This window comes from Chinchilla lanigera, unplaced genomic scaffold (genome assembly GCF_000276665.1).
Source record: "Chinchilla lanigera isolate Chin_1 unplaced genomic scaffold, ChiLan1.0 scaffold00111, whole genome shotgun sequence".
Taxonomy (NCBI): Eukaryota; Metazoa; Chordata; class Mammalia; order Rodentia; family Chinchillidae; genus Chinchilla; species Chinchilla lanigera.
In genome coordinates this window covers 2,536,298-2,554,353 of record NW_004955512.1, presented here as the reverse complement: position 1 = coordinate 2,554,353, position 18,056 = coordinate 2,536,298, and the positions used below count along the sequence as shown (strand labels likewise).

The window sequence follows — 18,056 nt, the reverse complement described above, 5'->3', positions numbered from 1 at the left end:
CTCTTGACCTGTCCCTTCCACTCCTTCTTCTTCTTGTAGCTGTACTTGCTGACTCCCTTTGGAATGGAGCACAAGGGAGAGAAGGACTAGGAGGGTTAGAAAAGCTCTGACTAGGGGCTGGGGATTTAGCTCAGCGGCAAAAGCGCCTGCCTGGCAAGCGCAAGGTCGTGAGTTCGGTTCCCGGTACCAGAGAAAAAAAACAAAAAAAAAAAAAAAAAAAAAAAAAGAAAAGCTCTGACTTCACTATTATCTTCTGGAGAGTTTATCAGAGCTCTGCTGCACACCAGTATTTACACGGACACTCTGTCACTCTGTCTCACTCATGACCACTGTGTCTATTAGAGCTCCTACCCTTATCTCCCCTGCATCTCGCGACACTAGGAAGGAATCTCTGCTTCTCATTTCTCCAGCCCTTGAGGAGCTGGCTCTGCTTTTGGCATCTCTCAGTGAAGATCCACATTGTTTTCACTGTAGGTCATTTTTCCTACACAAGATCTAAGAAGAAAAATGTGCACTGCCTGTCTCTTACACATGGCCCAAGTCTATCCCACTGTACATATTCCTGGGTCTCCTACCCCAACAATTTTCTTGGGGTGAAGTCTGCTCACTGCAGCAGCCCATTCTGAAGCCCATTGTCAATCTGGCCAGCTGTCATATTTCATGCCCTGTGGAGGCTTCAGCCACTAGCGAAGCACAAAACCACCATATCCCCCACACTGAATGGGGCACCTAGGCCACTTTGGGAATGGTTCTTCCCAAGCCTATTGATGTCCCCTTTCCTCAGTTCATACCAAACCCACACGTTTCAAAATGTTTCCTCTTCTACTCTAAATTTCAACCAGGTAATTCTCTTTAAGACAATGAGAGGTTTAAACATGTGTAGCGAGATTTTATATACTTTAAAAAAAATTTGTACCCTGCTGTGGTTTAAATGTCCTCACCAAAACTCATGTTGAAAGTTAACCACCATTGTTGGGTAAGAAGAAGAAGGAGCAGGTGGTGCCTTCAAAAGGTGATTAGGGTGTAAGGTCTCCACAATGAGTGGGTTCTCTCAAGAGTGGAACTATAGTAAGTCTCATTTTAGCTCTGTCTCTTATATGCATTCCTCCCCTCTGTGAAGCCCTCTGCCCTGTTGGGACCCTACAGAGAAGTACATGGAAGAAGGCTCTCATCAGATGCTGACCAGATATTGGTCATGCTTTTGGACTCCCAGCATCTAGAACTATGAGCTGCATAACCTCCATTCTTTATAAATCACCCCGTGTGTGGTATACAATTATAATAACAGAAAATGAACTACACCCTGGCTTCACTCATCACTGTGGGAAGGGGAACTTACAGTCCCAGTACTTCAGCTGTCCCATCTACCTTAAAGTCCCTCTGCAAGTTCTCTTCCCTTTTCTGTCCAGAGCCAATCTCTACTCTCCTCCACCCTGCTCACTGCACAGCACAAAGACTTCACAGGGACCAGAGCCTCTTCTGGCCTTGGAATTCCTGCTGGATTCAGCCGAGAGAAAGTCCCCGGAAGTGCTGGGAAGGGGGAAGGAGAGTGAAGGCAGAATGACCATTTTCCCATTTCCTTTGGACCATGAATTTGGCTGTTCCATGGCCAAAGGCTCTTCTTGAAGTGACTTGTTTATTTCAACTGCTCTCTGCCAGGTTCTGGAAATTTCTCCTCTCCTTTTCCTGTCAGACTTAAGGTGGTAGCTTCTGGGATACAACTCTCTTCCCTATAGCTTCCCTCACCTACCTTCCCCTGCTGAACGGGTTCACCTTGTTAGATCTTTCTCAAATTATCCTCATCTGATGCATTGTCTATTTCTGATGGGACCCACATTGATATTGTCTCCTTAGAAAAAGACTGCCTAGGGATGCTCACCCTTATAATGCTTTCCCAACTCTATGCCATCATAAATATAACTCAGCCAGTGTCCCATTTCTTAAGAGTTTGAATGAACATTGCTGACTAACCTGATAGTCTCGGTGTCCATGTATTTTCTATAATTTCCTATCACTACGAATTCTTACAAACCAAATGGAAATGTTTGTGAATATTGTCAAAATAGTTCACACTACTTCACGTCAGTTAGTCCTAGACTGCCTTCATATCCTGATGACAGTGACTCAAGTGAGCGGAGGCAAGACCAACAGAATATAAGCGGGCAGCTAGGAAGGGACAGGGCCTAGGATGGAGTCAGGGTGGTCAGCGTTGCAGTATGTGCACAGGTTAAGGGTTAACTCAAACTGTAGAGATCATTCAGTTCAGGAACACAGCAAACAGGCGCGGTCAGCCATCAGGCATGGCGACGGTAACGTGAGCACTGTAATTGGCCCCCTTCTCCCCTTTCCTTTGCTCTCCCTAATTTCCACCAAGACTCCTAGCTGACCAACAAGTGCGTGATCTGTGCACGGTCACTGCATGCTCTGTTTCTCCTCAGGCCATATGAGAGCCCATACCCAAACTTTATAGGCTGAGCCCACATTAACCTGGTGGGGCCAGAGACCTGGCCACACAAAGAAGAAAGATCCTGGACAAAGAGCCCACTCTGGTGACCTTCTCTGGGCCTCCTCCTAACTGTTGGGAGCTTTCTCTCTTATACTTCCAATATATACTCCTTTTAACTGCCCCCTATGTCTGTGATTTATTCTTTGACATTGTGAGACACCAACCGAGTTTGAACAATAACATTATGGCCCATACTTTTAACCACTACCTCAGAACATCTCTCTTTACTGAGTATGAATTTTGCTTTTTGTACAGCAAGCATAAGCAATTTGCAAGGTTTTATGGGCTCCATGCTGATCAGCAATTATTACTCATATTTTATGCCATCATATAATGAAGAAGTAATTATACAAACTTAGAAAAAAAAACAAACTTAGAAAAATGTCATGTATTGGGAAAGAGAGTATTCATATTTTTGACATTAAGATTCAAAAAGCAGAGTGGCAAAACCAGATTAATGGTATTTCTTGTGCATTCATCTCACGGTTAGCAATAGTACCAAATCCTCAGAACCACCCATGCTAACTAAAACGCGAGAGAGTGGGACTGACCTGCCTTCCACGGAACTTTCGCGAACTCAGAGCATCCAGAGTTGGACACTGGGGACGGCCTCACCAAGTCTGATTTTATGTCTACAGACGGATGCCCTGTACAGTCCAGAGAACTTAACCAAGAGCGTTCCATGCGCTAGTGGCTGGCCACGGGAAGAACTGTATTAAAACAGTAGAATATGCCGACGGCCGGCTCTTACTTTCTCCAGTAGAAGGGTTACAGTTTTTAGTTTTACTTTATTTTAAATTTCTAACCTGGTGGAAAATGTTTGATGCTGGCATTGTCTCAGTGACAAACAAGAACTGACTTCGTTTCAAAACGTGGGAAAGCACAGGGCTCATTTTGTGTAACTCATAATTCGCGCATGTCCTGTCGGTTCAGGGCACGGTGTGAGATGCAGGGAGTGCGCATGCCCTTCCCGCCCCTTTCCAACGCAATGGCTCTGCCTCCAGGTTCCTCCCAGTGGTTCCTGTGATTCTACTTTTTGGACCTCTTGGCCTATTTTCTAGCTCTTCTGACACTCAGACGTTAATCTCAATCCCTTCTCTCCATGCTGCCATGGTCAGCTCCTGAGTACTGTGAAATAATCTCTGTATTCCAAGTCCCACCCTATAGCACTGGCTTACTCTGATCAACAGGCAGAATATTCAGATCGATCCATCCCTGATATTCAAGCAGGGGGAGGAATCACACCCACACACTTTACTAAGTAACTGACCCCACAGTCTCCTCTGCCACCATCACCACTCAGCCAAAACCACATCCCTTCTCTGTTGCCACCCTCAGACACGGAATGGAAGCCCATGGTGTTCTACAAGGCCGGTGACTCCCAGACACACACTTCTCTTTGCACAGCATGAATCAGCCCACAAGACTGCCCAGAGCTAGTGCAGAGTGGATCTGAGCATCCGGGCTTAGGCCATTTCCCCTGTGCTCGAAGACAGTGTCCTCTCTCCTCCCACCCAGCACAATGTGCCTCCCTGTGCCTGGTGTTCACTGTCCATCTTCCCACCTTGGACCAACACTCCCCTTCACAAACCTCACCGTCAGTTTCTGCAGCTTTCCATTGTCATTTGATTGCCATCTCCTGAGAGCAGTCTCTGAACTGCCTCCCCCTCCCAAGTCAGGCTTTATGTTTCTTTGGCACCCGGCAAGGGTTCACCTGAGCCAATTGGAAGGGCCAATCTCAAGCACAGAAGGACAGAAATTGTTGATCAAAGGATCTAGTCCAGTGGTGGAGAACCTCTGGCATGTGCACCCCAGTCAGCTATTCTTTATGATGGAAAGCTCTAAAAGGCTCACCATCACTGACACACTTCAGGCATGTAGTGGCTATTCAATAAATGATGATAAATGACCACGTTAAAGGGCCATTAGGGGGATGCCTGGAGTGAATGCCTGCACCTTGGCCCTCATTTTCAGCCTGTGTCCCAACACATCCAGCGAGTCTGATGGGTGCTACTTTCCCTGGGATGTTAATAGCGTTAGCACAGGTTTGAGCTTTACGGAGAGTTTTACTATTTGAGCTGCATGAGCAGGCAGGTACAAAGCAACTGGTTCACTTTGATTTGGTGTAAAGAGAAGGCATTCTCAAAGGCCAGACAACGGGGAATCACCTACAGATGTGCCTGGCACCACTGTGTGTGAAGAAGCCAAAAAGTAGACTCCATAATGGTATTCAGAAACAAACACTGATCTAAAATGTTGAGAGGCAAAGCCCACTACAAATATTTGATGTCTCCATATTTTTCTAAAAGAGCCTTTTGCCAAGTCAGGTGGCACACGCCTGTAATCCCGACACTCGGGAGGCTAAGGCAGGAGGATTGTTTTGAGTTGGAGGCCAGCCTGGGCTACAAAGTGAGTTCAAGGCCAGCCTGAACTGCAGAGTGAGACCTTGCCTCAAAAAAGACAAAAAAAAAAGGAGTCTTTTAAAGTTTACTTATGAAATGGATATAATAATAGACCTTGAAAGGGTGGATGGACATGGAGATTCAATTGGAGAATAATAATGTTATATACACACTGGATAAATGTAAGGTAAATATTCAGTGAGTAGTGTATACTACTTATTTTATAAAATTTGAATTGTTAAAGGTATGGACCAGCACCATTCCACGAATATAAAAAGCGTTAATTTATTCTTTTGAAGGAATAAAAGGAAACAATAACCAAGCTCTAGTTCTAGCCTCTTAACTATTTTCTCTCTTTCACCACTAGGCGGTAGTACTAACCTACAGTAGCCACTTTTCTTCCGCAGCCAGTATGATCACCTTTAGCAATCACTGCGGGGTTAGGAGCAACACAAATGACCTAGCAAACGACTACCCTCGATTATCGCCCTTGCTTATTTCTCTGAGTTGCCACTGCTATTTGTTATGGATTTGTGGTTTCACTGAGGTGTGTACTAAAAAGCAATCCTAATTTTCCAGCATTTGCAGTGGGAAAGGGGTTCCGTAACACCAGTGCACTCTGCTAGCTCTTTTTAAAGTGAGTTCTGTCGCAAAAAAGAGAATAATTTTCTTCTAGTCGAACAGCCAACTTTTCTATGACAAGTTGATACAATGTAGTAATTAACCAATGAAATGTTGCACGTGATTCACAGGAGTTTTACAGTCAAATTAATTTAACCCAAGGTCAGCTCTCTATATCAGCAAAATAACTCTGAAGGCAGGAGACAATGAAAATTAACCAGAAAAAGGTAAGCAACAGCTGCTATTAAAAGTAACTCCGGGCAACAAAAACTGGTCTGAGTACATTCTTAAAAATGCAATTAGCCAAATCCTTCCAGAAATTAAACCATCAAAATGACATTAGAGTACACTTTAAAAATGTATTTACAAAGTGAAAGAGCAGTCATCCTAGCATACCACAATGTCCTGAGGGTTTTCTTCTCATGAGGAGACATGTAGAAGAGAATTAGACATTGTGCTATTAAGAAACATCAAATGGTCACAGATACTTTTTGGGCAATACTATTTCTTAATTCCTTCCGCAGTGTTAAGGCTAAAAATGGGTTAACTTAGCAGGTTGTTTCCTAGTTTCTTTGCCATCTTATAGGATGATTAAAATAATTAGAACATGAGAAAGCATTCCTAAAATTCATTGAGAACCAGAAGAGACCTAGCATAGCAAAAGCAATTCTGGCCAACAAAGGCAAGGCAGGAGGGATCACAATCCCTGACTTGAAATTATACTACAAAGCTCCTGTGATAAAATCAGCATGGTACTGGCCAAAAAAACAGACCTGAGGATCAGTGGCACAGATTAGAAGATGCAGACACAACTCCAAACACACTCGGCCACCTTATCTTTGTCAACGGGGCTAAACATGTTCATTGGAAGAAAGATAGCCTCTTTAATAAATCGTGCTGGAAAAACTGCCTTGCCACACACTGAAGACTAAAATTAGACCCATGTCTACCACCATGCATTAAAGTCAAAATGGATTAAAGATCTAACTATTAAAACAGAAACACTAAATCTACTGGAGGAGGAAGTAGGTAGAAATCTTGAAGACACAGAGGTAGGCTGAGAGTTCATGAACAAAAACCAAACTGCATGGGAAATACTTCAAAGAATCAGTAACTGGAATCTCATCTTATTGAAAAGTTTTTGCACATCAAAAGAAATCACCAACAGAGTAAAAAGAAAACCCACAAACTGGGAAAAAACTTTAGCCAACTGTCCCTCAAAGGACTTCTATCTAGAGTATATAAAGAATTTTTTAAAATCAGGTCCCCCAAATTCAAAGACCCAATCCAAATATGGGCATTTGAGATGAATACACACTTCTCAGATGAAGAAATGCCAACTGTAAATAAATATATGAAAAAATGTTCAACATCATTGGTTATTCCAGAAATGCAAATTAAAACAATACTGAGCTTCCATCTCAGCCCAGAAAGAATGGCTATCATCAAGAAATCAACCAGTAACAAATGCTGGAGGGGCTTTGGGGAAAAAGGAATGCTTTTCTTCTGTTGGTGGGAATGTAAACTGGTACAACCACTATGGAAATCAGTGCGAAGATTCCTCAGAAAACTAGGATTAGAGGTCCTATTCAACCCAGGTATTACCCTTCTGGGTATTTTTCCAGAAGAACTGAAAACATCATACCACAGTGATATATATACACCCATGTTTATAGCAGCACAATTTGTCATAGCTAAATCTTGGAAACAACCCAAATGCCCATCAACTGAGGAGTGGATAAAAGAGATGGTGGTATTTTTATACAATGGAGTATTACTCAGCTGTAAAAATGATAAAGTCGAGGCTTTTATAGGTAAATGGATGCAACTAGAGATCATACTAATAAGTGAAATAAATAAGACTAGCATGTGTAAACACCATATCATCTCCCTAGTGTAAGAACCTGAAAGAGTAAATAAACCTGAAAGGTACAATAGATATTATGAAAGAGAAAGAAACTGTTTAACACAAAAGAACAACTGGGATGAGGGAAAGAAAAAAAGAAAGAAGGGAGGGAAAAATATATGTATATACAAGGATAGCTGGGATAATTGAACTGCTAATGTCTATTGGTTTATTGAAAGGAGAAGTTAATGCTCCTTTTTTGAACAATTTTGCATGCTTGTGAACAACTAATTTGAAGACAACAATATGCAGTATAACAACCATTGCTGAATTCCTACCATCTTGATTAGTGAAACTCTGTATTGTTTCTAATATTTTATTATTATTTTTTGTTCTCTTTAGTGGTTTGATCAATCTTGCATTCTTATATTTGGTAATCTGAGCAACTTCTTTGAAGATAACTATGTAATATAATGACCATTATTAATTTCCTATCATTTTGTTTTGAAATTCTGTATCATTTTTATTGCCTTTGTGTTGTTTTTATCTTTGTTGCTGTCATTTTGTTTTCTTTTCCCTTTAAAATAAAATAAGATAAAAAATAAACTAACTAGAACAAAGGTTTTGTATGACTTTTCTAAATACCAACAGATACTCCAGGGCAATGAATGAACAAGCGAGGAGCTGAATTCTCCCACCTGAGGGAGCTTACTTCTCAGAAAGGTAGACAGTGATACTTCATTGCTTTCATGAGTAAGGACCAACTTGCCCTCCTCCAACTGAAGCATTCCAATGAAACAAAATCACCTGTTGTTAGTCTCAAAGATTAAGAAATATGTAACTTTTTGTTTATGTAACATGCAGTGCTGCCGGGGATATAGCTCAGCGGCATAAGCACCTGCCTGGCAAGCGCAAGGTCCTGAGTCTGATTCCTGGTACCAGAAAAAAAAAAAAAAAAAAGAAAGAAAAGAAAAGAAAAGAAAAACATGTAGTGCTACATAAATTTACCCCAAAATGCCTTCTGATCATATATCCACTTCTCCAAAATTGATGGTAAGCTCAGAAAAAAAATCCCAAAGAAGATAACACAAGTGCCAAAAATGTCCCATCTGCAGGGAGTGCCTTAGGTATTTTCATTATACATGGGCAGACTCCTTATTAACTTTTAATGACAGGCTTGTACTCTGAAGTTACAGGATGGAGGTATGATAGTGCCCAGGAAGAAGAAGTAGCCACGCAGACTGCAGGAGGATTTCAGGAAAGGAATCTGCAGACACATGGAGAAGGGAAATGTTATGCAAAACTTGGTAAGAAGGGGAAAGATGTGATGTGAGCAAAGTGATACAGAAATTCCATGATGTGGTCCAAAGGGTATTATTAGAATTCACTAGTAGACCCCATGGTGGAAAAAGTTCAGAAGAAAAGATAGCATCCAGGATGCACCACTGGAGAGCAAGACATTAATCTCCAGGTGAAAAAAGTGACAAAAGGTCTGGGAAGACCAGGCTCCCAAAGAACACACCTGGGCCCCAGTACGCATGGTGACCAGCTAGGGGAGGCAGCTGTGAAGACACTAAGGATTAATTATTCATTGCATGTTAATAGTCTTAGATCCAGCTGCAGGTGGACCAGCCTACTCTTAATCTGAGCTAAAATTATTTACAGTTAGAAATACACCATTGGTCGATGTGCATGAAACCAGCTAAGTAAACTATGAACTATAAATCGAGATTCTTTACCTCTTTGATGTTTCAAAATGTCACAATTTGTTTGGTTTATCTAAAAAAATGCACTTCAACACTTCAACTACAATATCTCATGAGGAGAGGTACTTCTACTCCACACAAGCAATCAGCATTTCCGTAAAGGTCTAGTGACCTTATGCTTATGGCTAAGACATGAATTTGACACTAGCATCCCCACATATGACAACTACAGCAAAGAACAGAAACATTTATAGAACAAAGTTGGATACTTAATGATACAGCCATGGATACCAGAAGCAGTTTTCTGGTTTTAGTAGATGGTCTCCAAAATGGGTCCCTTTGTTTCCTTCCCTCTGTCCCTCCCTCATATTGAGAACTGGAGTTGAATTCCCAGCGCTGGAGCTGACATGTGAGGCTTGGCAAAGGCTGACTGTTAAATTTTCAGGAAATTTGCAAGCTCATTATTTGAAAATTGAACACAGCCATTGTAAAAATTAAATTACACAATTTGAACCATCACCTCTTAAAGATTCCACCTCTGAATACTATTGTATTTGGGTTTAAGTTTTAATAAAAGAGTTGGGTGCGGGTACAAACATCTAGATCACAGCATCTGATTCCTGCGGCAAAATGTTAGCTAAAGTAGGTACGAAGTTGCTGTACTTTGTACCATTTGGGGAAAGAATTTCTATTTACAGAAAAAGGATTATTAGATGGATCAAGTTGTGTGAATCACTTACATCCATTGGAAACTGACCAGTAGGCAAAATAGAGAAAAGTTGTCAATGGAAACATCCAATTGCTTCCAAGTTGAGTTTAGCTGGAGATATAAAATAAGAATTCCATTACAAAGCATTTTTAAGTTCATGCTTGCAAGTTCCTGCTCTATTGTCTGCTACACAGTAAGCACTCATCACCACATTTCCACTCTTATCGCTGCAGCAGGGAGGAGTTGACAGACCTGGGCTCAGGAGGAAGTGGAAGCACTTTTGATCTAGACCCCAGAGAACAGTTGGCACATATTTCCATTAGTTGGGCAGAAGGGCTTTGAAAACTCACCTTTGCAAAACATTTCACTGTAAGTGTTTGGCATTTTGAACAATATGTTAATCACATTATCATAGGCTCTTCCCCCACGAAGAGATTCTGCATTCTATCACAAAGTAAAGTAGGTAAATACGGGGACTGTCATCCTGGCCTGCGCTCTGAATACTGATGGAAAGGGCTGGTATCTGCCCTCTGCTCATATCCAAGGTGCCTGGGAGTGTGGCCAGGCATCTCTGTGGCCGGTGAAATGGGTCAGTATCTGAGTCACTCTAGCAGAATGCAGCCCATGTGTCCTCTCTCCCAGGTTTCACAGGCTGAGTGTCTGGTCATAGGGATGGCCCTGGCTGATAGTCCAGCAGCAGAACAGCTCCCAGCCCTGATAGAAAACAGATACAAGCTACTGAACAATTCCTTTGGATTCTAGCCTCAAATGGAGACAAAATTTGAGTTGAAAATCCCCATTGCTCCCTACATCCAGGAAAGTGACTTGACATTTTAAAATGTGACAGCAATAGGTGACATATGCAACAGGATCATATAGACAGTCTTGTAAGTTTGATTCTTTTGAGTTGTCTGGACAATTTCACCATGGGTTGAATTATGTTCTCCTAACAGCTAGCATAGTAGAATGCGACTGTATTTGGAAATAAGACTGGGATAGATGTAACAAGTTAAGATGAAATCATGAGGTGGGTCCTAATCCATTATGGGATAGGAGCGTAGGGCTAGATGTACTCCGTCAAATGCCTTGCAGCTGGTTAGACCACATGAGGCCCCCCTGTCCACAGCTTTGGCTGGAACAGGCTTTGGCCATGGATCTACTCCAGATGACTTCACCCTGCATCCTCTCTGGACGATCCCACCCCTCTGTAGCCCTCCTCAGTCAGGCCTGTGAGGGGTCCCTCCTCTTCCCATGACCAGACAGAAAGTCTGACATGATCCGTGTGTGAGTCTGAATGTTTGCCTTATAAGCAGCCTCCCCACACCTGGAGTAAGTTCAACCCATGTACTGCTTCCCCTTGTGCTGCATCGTAAGTCCTAAGCAAGGACTGAATATGTCTGGGTGACATATCCTTGCCTGTTTGTGATTTCCGTCTCCAGCAGAGCATGCTGAGCTGGTACTCTAGGAGTTGGTAACACGAAGGCTGTTTGAGCCAATGCACCAGTAACCGGGGCTGGTAACACAGAAGCAGCAGAGAACAATGGAGAGCTATGGAGAGCAACAGAACAGCCCCCAAGACTTGCTGGCAGCTCCTGGCTCCCAGTGGCAAGTAGGGCCACTCCCACTGAAAGATCTGCTGGTTGCTGGCATTGAAAGGCCAGAACTGTTAACACTAACAGAGCTACACTTTGCCAATTCATATTTTTTCTATACAAGTGGAGCAAGCCCCCTCAGATGATTGGCAACCTCTTGGAAGCCAGTATGGAGGTGGCCTCCTTCAAAGGAAGCTGAAGAAGCTGGTGGGTAACGGTGATGTTACAGGCAGACTCAAGAATCAGCTCCTGTTTAATTTCCATCCTACATACCGTGAGGAACTCACACTCACCAGCGACAGCGTGACTAATATTCTGGTTAAGTGGGGGGTCATTTGGACACGGGCATACATAAAGGGAATTATCTGCTTATTTTCCTTCCTGAAGAAAGATACATGTGACTTGCAATTTGTTTTGAGGGGCGGTTGAAGGAGATGTAGTGATATTCAGTGTCAGCACAGGAACTATTAATGTGGTGCTGCCATGAGCAGCCTCAGTCACGTCAGTGGCTCCGTGTGAGAAAGGAACGGTGTGCCCTTTCCCTTTAATGTCATAACACACTGCTCTGCCACGGAACAAACCAGGCCCCAGAGGCAGAATCACTACCTGTGCTGCTCACAAAGGAATAAACGCAGAGTTCATTCCCGTTACCCAGGTGCTTTGAGATCCATGAACTCTCTTCTGACAGCCAGATGGGCAAGCACTAGAAGGGCACAGAGGATCAGCACAACAGCAGTCCGTAGCAAGGATTCCACTACTGACGCCCACAGCATCTGGACTCGGAATGGCCAGGCCGCAGGTGAGATGGGATTTCTGTGACTTTCCTACAGCCCTAGCTTCCAACAGTCGCCCGGCAAGAGGCTGCCCCCGCCGACTTTAAATACTGCTGTCCCGGCTCAAGGCCACCTTCACTGTACCTTCATACACAGAGCAAAGCACTGAAACTCTGTATTATTAGAATAATTTCCTTTTTATGGTAGTTCATCCCATAACTAATATTATAGAACCTTGTTTAGGCCACAGCTATCTTTTGCAAGATTTACTGCAATAAAAATAAGAGGAAAGGGTCTGGAAACGTTGTCCTTATCACAGAGGGCTAGAGTTCACCTCGCTGTCCAGGGCAATGCTTCCCACCTCCCAAATCAGGGATTTCTTGGGCACAGCCTGCTGTCCACATGACAAAGAGATAAATCCTTTTAATTTTCTAAATATTTCCATCCAAGAAAATTAAATTACTTTGGTCATCAGGCAAACAGAGGCCATGGCATGTAGAAGTGTGAAGTTACAGCATTACAACAGACCACTGAAAACACGAGGCATCTGCTTTCCCTTTTCCCTGCTGTGCCTTGGAACCTCAGGTTGGTCCTTCCTGGTTTCAGAAGCTCATTACTTCCCAAAGCTGCCCACACCATTTTTGATGGCTAGGTAAGTGTTACTACCCACAAATATGTGGGCACTTTTTGTCTATCTGATGTCAGCTTTCAGTCATAACTGTTTGAAAGAAATTGGAAGGGACTATGGAGGAACAAGAAAACAGCCTGTTGCTAGACACAGGTGCAAGTCTCTCGGTCCTTCTTTTCACTCCTGGCCTTCCTTCCAGCCATCATACCTCAGTGAAAGGAGTCACTGGTGAGGAGGTAATATGCTATTTTTGACAACCCTTAGGCTGTAACTAGTTAATAGGTCCCTCTTACATATCTCTGTCTTCCTGAGAAACCACTCTGAAGATACCACCACGTATTACAGCAGCCATTGATATTTTCCTACTAATCTATCCATAACTGTGTAAAGTTTGTAATGTTCCTATCCTATTTCATAAATGGATGTATGTTTATTATTATGTGTTTCCTACAACAACCATTGAGAATAGTTAACGATTTTTCAATAGGTCACTCATGTATAGCTCTATTTATTTTCTTTAGAAGCCACTTTGAAGATACCAAAGTATAGTACAACAACTCTTGATAATCTCCTACCTCTTTTGTCTCTAACTCACTATTATTTGTCTATTTGTTTTCCTGAGAAACTATTTTGTAGACAATAATATGTAAAATGGTAACCATTGATAATTTCCTACCATTTTGTCTGTAATTTGCTAAGTCCCCCCTATTATTATGTTATCCTTCTTTTATTCTTTAAAATAAAAAATAAAAATAAAAAAATAAAAAATAAAAAATAAAAAATAAAAAATAAAAAATAAAAGAAATTAGAAGGGAATAAAGTAGGTTGTATTGGATGCCCAGGCAGGCATTTTTAAAATTTAAAATCAGCCGGGTGTGGTGGCGCACACCTGTAATCCCAGCATTTGGGAGGCTGAGGCAGGAGGATTGTTGTGAGTTCAAGACCATCCTGGGCTACAAAGTTAGTTCAAGGCCAGCCTGAACTGCATAGTGAGACCCTGTCTTAAGAAAAAAAAAATTTAAATCAAAGGAATGAAAATTATATATTAAAGGAGCAAACTGAAAATATGAATAGATATTCACTGAATATTTGTGTTTAATAAGCACCTACTACTTTGCCCAGTACTGTGCCAAAAACTGAAGGAAGGCTGATGTCAACAATAGCATTATTAACCTCAATGAACTCAAAGTATTAATCTAATTGGGATTAAATATATGAAACAAGATCAAAATGAATGTAAGACATAGCATGCATTTAAGTCCTAAGTTGGTCACTGAAGCTAAATTTTGAAAGAGCTCAGAGGGTGATGATAAAAAGCAGACAATGTCCGGAGTAACCATGAGGCACCTTCGTGGACCATGCTTTGCAGGACAAACAAGATTTACAAAATCACAGGCAGAAGATTTCTTTGAGACTGTATCTAGATTTAATGGGTAGTTATACAACTTCCAAAATATGCACGATGAAATTGTAGAGATCCTATCGTTGTTTTTAAAGGTGAGGTGACTGGGAATGAGAAAAGAATGCTGACATGTGGTCAGGTGTGAGTGGGGACTGAGTGATCTGTAAAGAAAACCAAATTCTGCCCTTAATAGTAGGATTTTTTTCTACTTGGGTAAATAATGTGCATTTTCCTCTTTCCAGGAAGAAATGAAGTGTTATTAAGGAGTCTTTTCTCTATTTCTCAGTCACCTTGAAGAGCCCCACAATGCAAAGGTAGAAAACTCTCATTCAACTGATTAGAGTTTAAACTGTGGCTCCTTCTTCACACACGCAAATGTCCTTCTCCCCCCATCCCCCACCCAAGACCAGAGAGCAGCTTCTGGAGAGTTACTTAACCACCTGATTAATTGCTGGAGTCCTTATGTAAATGACTGTCAGGATTAAGATGATAGTTTTATCACTGATTCTGCTTGATACACATTTACAGTTTAACATGTCTGACAAAGCTAGACAAAGCTATTTGTATACTACTGTAATACAAATGAAGGTATATTAAAGCTACAATAACTCTATAATATTAATAGCTTTAAAATAATTTGCTAACTATAGACAATTCCCTAAGCAATTACAAGATGTGCTGTTAATTTCGAGAGGAATTCCAAACAAGGCATTTAAAACCTAATAAGATGCCATTAAATGAAATGGTACGAGGAGGAGAAAGGAAAAAGAAAAGCCTAAGGCTTGAACTGGTAGAAATGATTCTCAGAGCTACTGACCCTTGCAAGAGCCATGTTTTCCTTGGGTTTGTAGGCACAAAGCAGATTTCTAATTGAAGGTGATTATCTAGTTACTACATCCCAAATTGTATGTGTTTCTTATATTGATTCACATCCACACCTAATTACATGGAACATTTATCAATCAGGAAGTCCCTAGAAACAGTTGTCAATCTACTAACTATAGACAATAAAAATGAACTCTGTGAACTATGAGACACTATATAACATGACAACAGTCCACCTCCTGGTACTCATGGAGATCTATGAGCTGAATTATGAGGTTACTCAGCTGGAAATAAATTTTACAAAGAGATCACTGAGAAAAGCTCCCAGCTTGCTGGAGTCCACAGCCAGAAATGCACACATTTATATAGTCACCATCATCATCGGAACAGAGAAGAGTGATATGCAACTCTAAAGAGTAAAAGACAAATTCCTACACAGAAAAATATGTCTCCGTACACTTGATCCAAGAGCTAGGTGCCTCCACTGCAGATGGGAAGCTTGACCAAGGCAACAGAAGGGTAAAGAAATGCAGACTTCTGCAAAGGTACAAATGTGATTTGATAAAACACAGCTCCTATTAATTGGTTAATTAAGATTAACACACAAGTCACTGAAAATCCCCAAAGTAGACAATTTACCAAGGAAAGACACAAAGACATGAATAGATTTGCTCTGAGTCATTCACTTACCAGATTAGAAGCAGGTTCCCTCTTGATATCTGAGTTGTCATCACTGATTACCAAAACAGTACATGTCCAAATAGCTTACAAAGGTCAAAGACAACTTGTAGGGAGCAGAAAATGTGGAAGTAGACCCAATCAGATACTATTGCTATTACTGAGATGAACAAAACAGCACTCATGTTGAAAATCCAGGTTTAGCATTCTTCATCGACTTAGCAGAATGTTTTCATTTAAAATAATAACCTGCATTCCAAGTCAAGCACATCACAAAGAAGCATTCCCAGCAAAAGTCTAACACTAACTTACGCAGTAGAGAAAATTGTATTTCAGGCACTCACACTGCAGTTATGCGAATCTGTCATTGCTGAAAAAAAATTCTCACCCTTACCTCAAGGTTCATGTTCACAGTACTAATGGCCACTTTTATTTCTCCATCTGACAGTTCCTTCAGATCTTTCAACATTATTTGCTCAGTATTTAAACCTGTGAACAACAGGGGGAAAACCATTGTATTTGGGAAACTTTTTTATAATATCAAGGTATTATTTGAGGAAATCACTACATTAATTTCAATATTTTGTCCTTTGTATCACTTTTATCCATAATAAATCCACACACACTAGCACAATAAACACATTTGTGACAATGAGTGCATCAGTTAAGATCCCAGAAGGAAAGAGAATTCCCCTCTCATGAGTAGAGAAAAATTCTTCCATGGCAGCACCCTCACAGAGATGTGCGCCAGATTAAACAGAGCAAGTGACAGATGGTGAGGTATCCGGAGACTAGCAGGGGGACAAAGGAAGCAGAGACCTGAGGTTGAAGAACAGGGGCCACCAGAAGCTTGTCACCCACGCAGGAAGGGAGCAGGGGAGATATATACAGTATGTTCCTCTCCCGCCCTCTACCCAGCTTTCTATGGGCTGCTAACTCCCCCCACTGGCCAAAGTCAAGCGGGAGCAACTGTTAAGAGAGCCCAGAAGGTGAAAGACTCAGGGTTCTGCCTCTGAAGGCCCACTCTAGGGAGTGGAGGAAGGGAATGGGCAGGGGTAGTAAAATGAAGGAGAGCAAGTATAACCATGCAGACCAGCCTAGTATTTGCTTATAGGGTACATTTAGATGAACTCCTATAATTTTATAATTTATAGCATAATTTTATTCCAAACACAGATGTGGCCCATAAAACTATCACGATTGAACTGGCAACCCTTGTAATGGGCTCTGGCACTAAGGATTCTTGAATTGCCTTAACTGATGGGAGCAACACCTGAATGATCCAAACCTGCATAGTCATAGTCCGTTGACCAGAGAACTTTATGAAATCTATCACAGCAAATCAGAAAAATGTCTGGCTCAACCTTTAATTATCATACTACATTATTATACCTGAATAGGCCTCCTGACTTGGGAGAATATCCATCACAAAGCCTAGGAAAGCACATGTAACCTTCCCAGGTGCTTGCTAAGACATCAAGGTTGACTGCCCACTCCACTAACCCAGAACACAGCAGCGTGGGGAAACCAACAGACACTAAACATTTTTCTTTGACTAGATGATCACAGACCACTCATTTTCCTACTGCAGCATAAAGTGATTTATGGGGTATATTGTGACATTAAACATTTGGTACAGCTTTAAAAATGAACAACAAAATGCATGCCACTTTGCAGCTGTGCATCTATACACACCCACACAGGTCACTGGAGGTGGGGCAGGCACTGTCCATACCCCACTCACATTTCCCCAGGTTTCCCTTTCTCAGGCATCCAGCACCATCAACGCCTGCATCTTTTCTTGAAACCTTCCTATGGCTACCAGAGCCTACTTTGGAGAATTAACACCCGCTGGGACTAGGAGCCCTCACTACCCCAAGGGTCTACTGGTGAATGTTCAACAACCAGTAATAAAATCTAGCTTACAATGTTTGTGAATTTCTGGTGTGGCATACTGCTACCATGGCTAATCTCAAGTTACCAGTCTAACATCATCCAACTCACAAAATTCCTGAAAATGTCACCAACAGTTCTTGGGGTCAGAGCGAACACATGCTTGCACACCACTGCACCCTTCGGGTGGGATCACCTGGAAGTACAATTTTACACTCTCCCTGGGCTCCCTAGTGGGATTCAGCTTTGATTTCCCACTAAGCTAACTTGCTTGATAAAGCACTCCATTCCCATCCAAGTCATCTGGGATCACTCCCAATAAACTGCTTTGCTCCTAGGCAATCTTAAAGTAAGGGAAGAGGTCATGCTACTTAATGCTTGCACGTTAAAGACAGATCGTTCAGGTCGAGAGCCTGATCTGGCCCCTTGCCAGGTGTGTGTCCTTGCTGTTGGGGAAGCACAAAACCTTTCTATG

The 18,056-nt window shown here is 41.9% G+C and overlaps 1 protein-coding gene across 1 annotated transcript in view; it reads right to left on the bottom strand.

Moving 5' to 3' along the window:
* The window catches only part of Prune2 (prune homolog 2 (Drosophila)), a 257,295-nt gene that overhangs the window by 172,714 nt on the left and 66,525 nt on the right, over window positions 1-18,056 (bottom strand). The window contains exon 7 of the mRNA XM_013506527.1: window positions 16,083-16,177. Within this exon, the coding sequence (XP_013361981.1) occupies window positions 16,083-16,177 (95 nt within the window). The remainder of the gene's footprint in view (window positions 1-16,082; window positions 16,178-18,056) is intronic.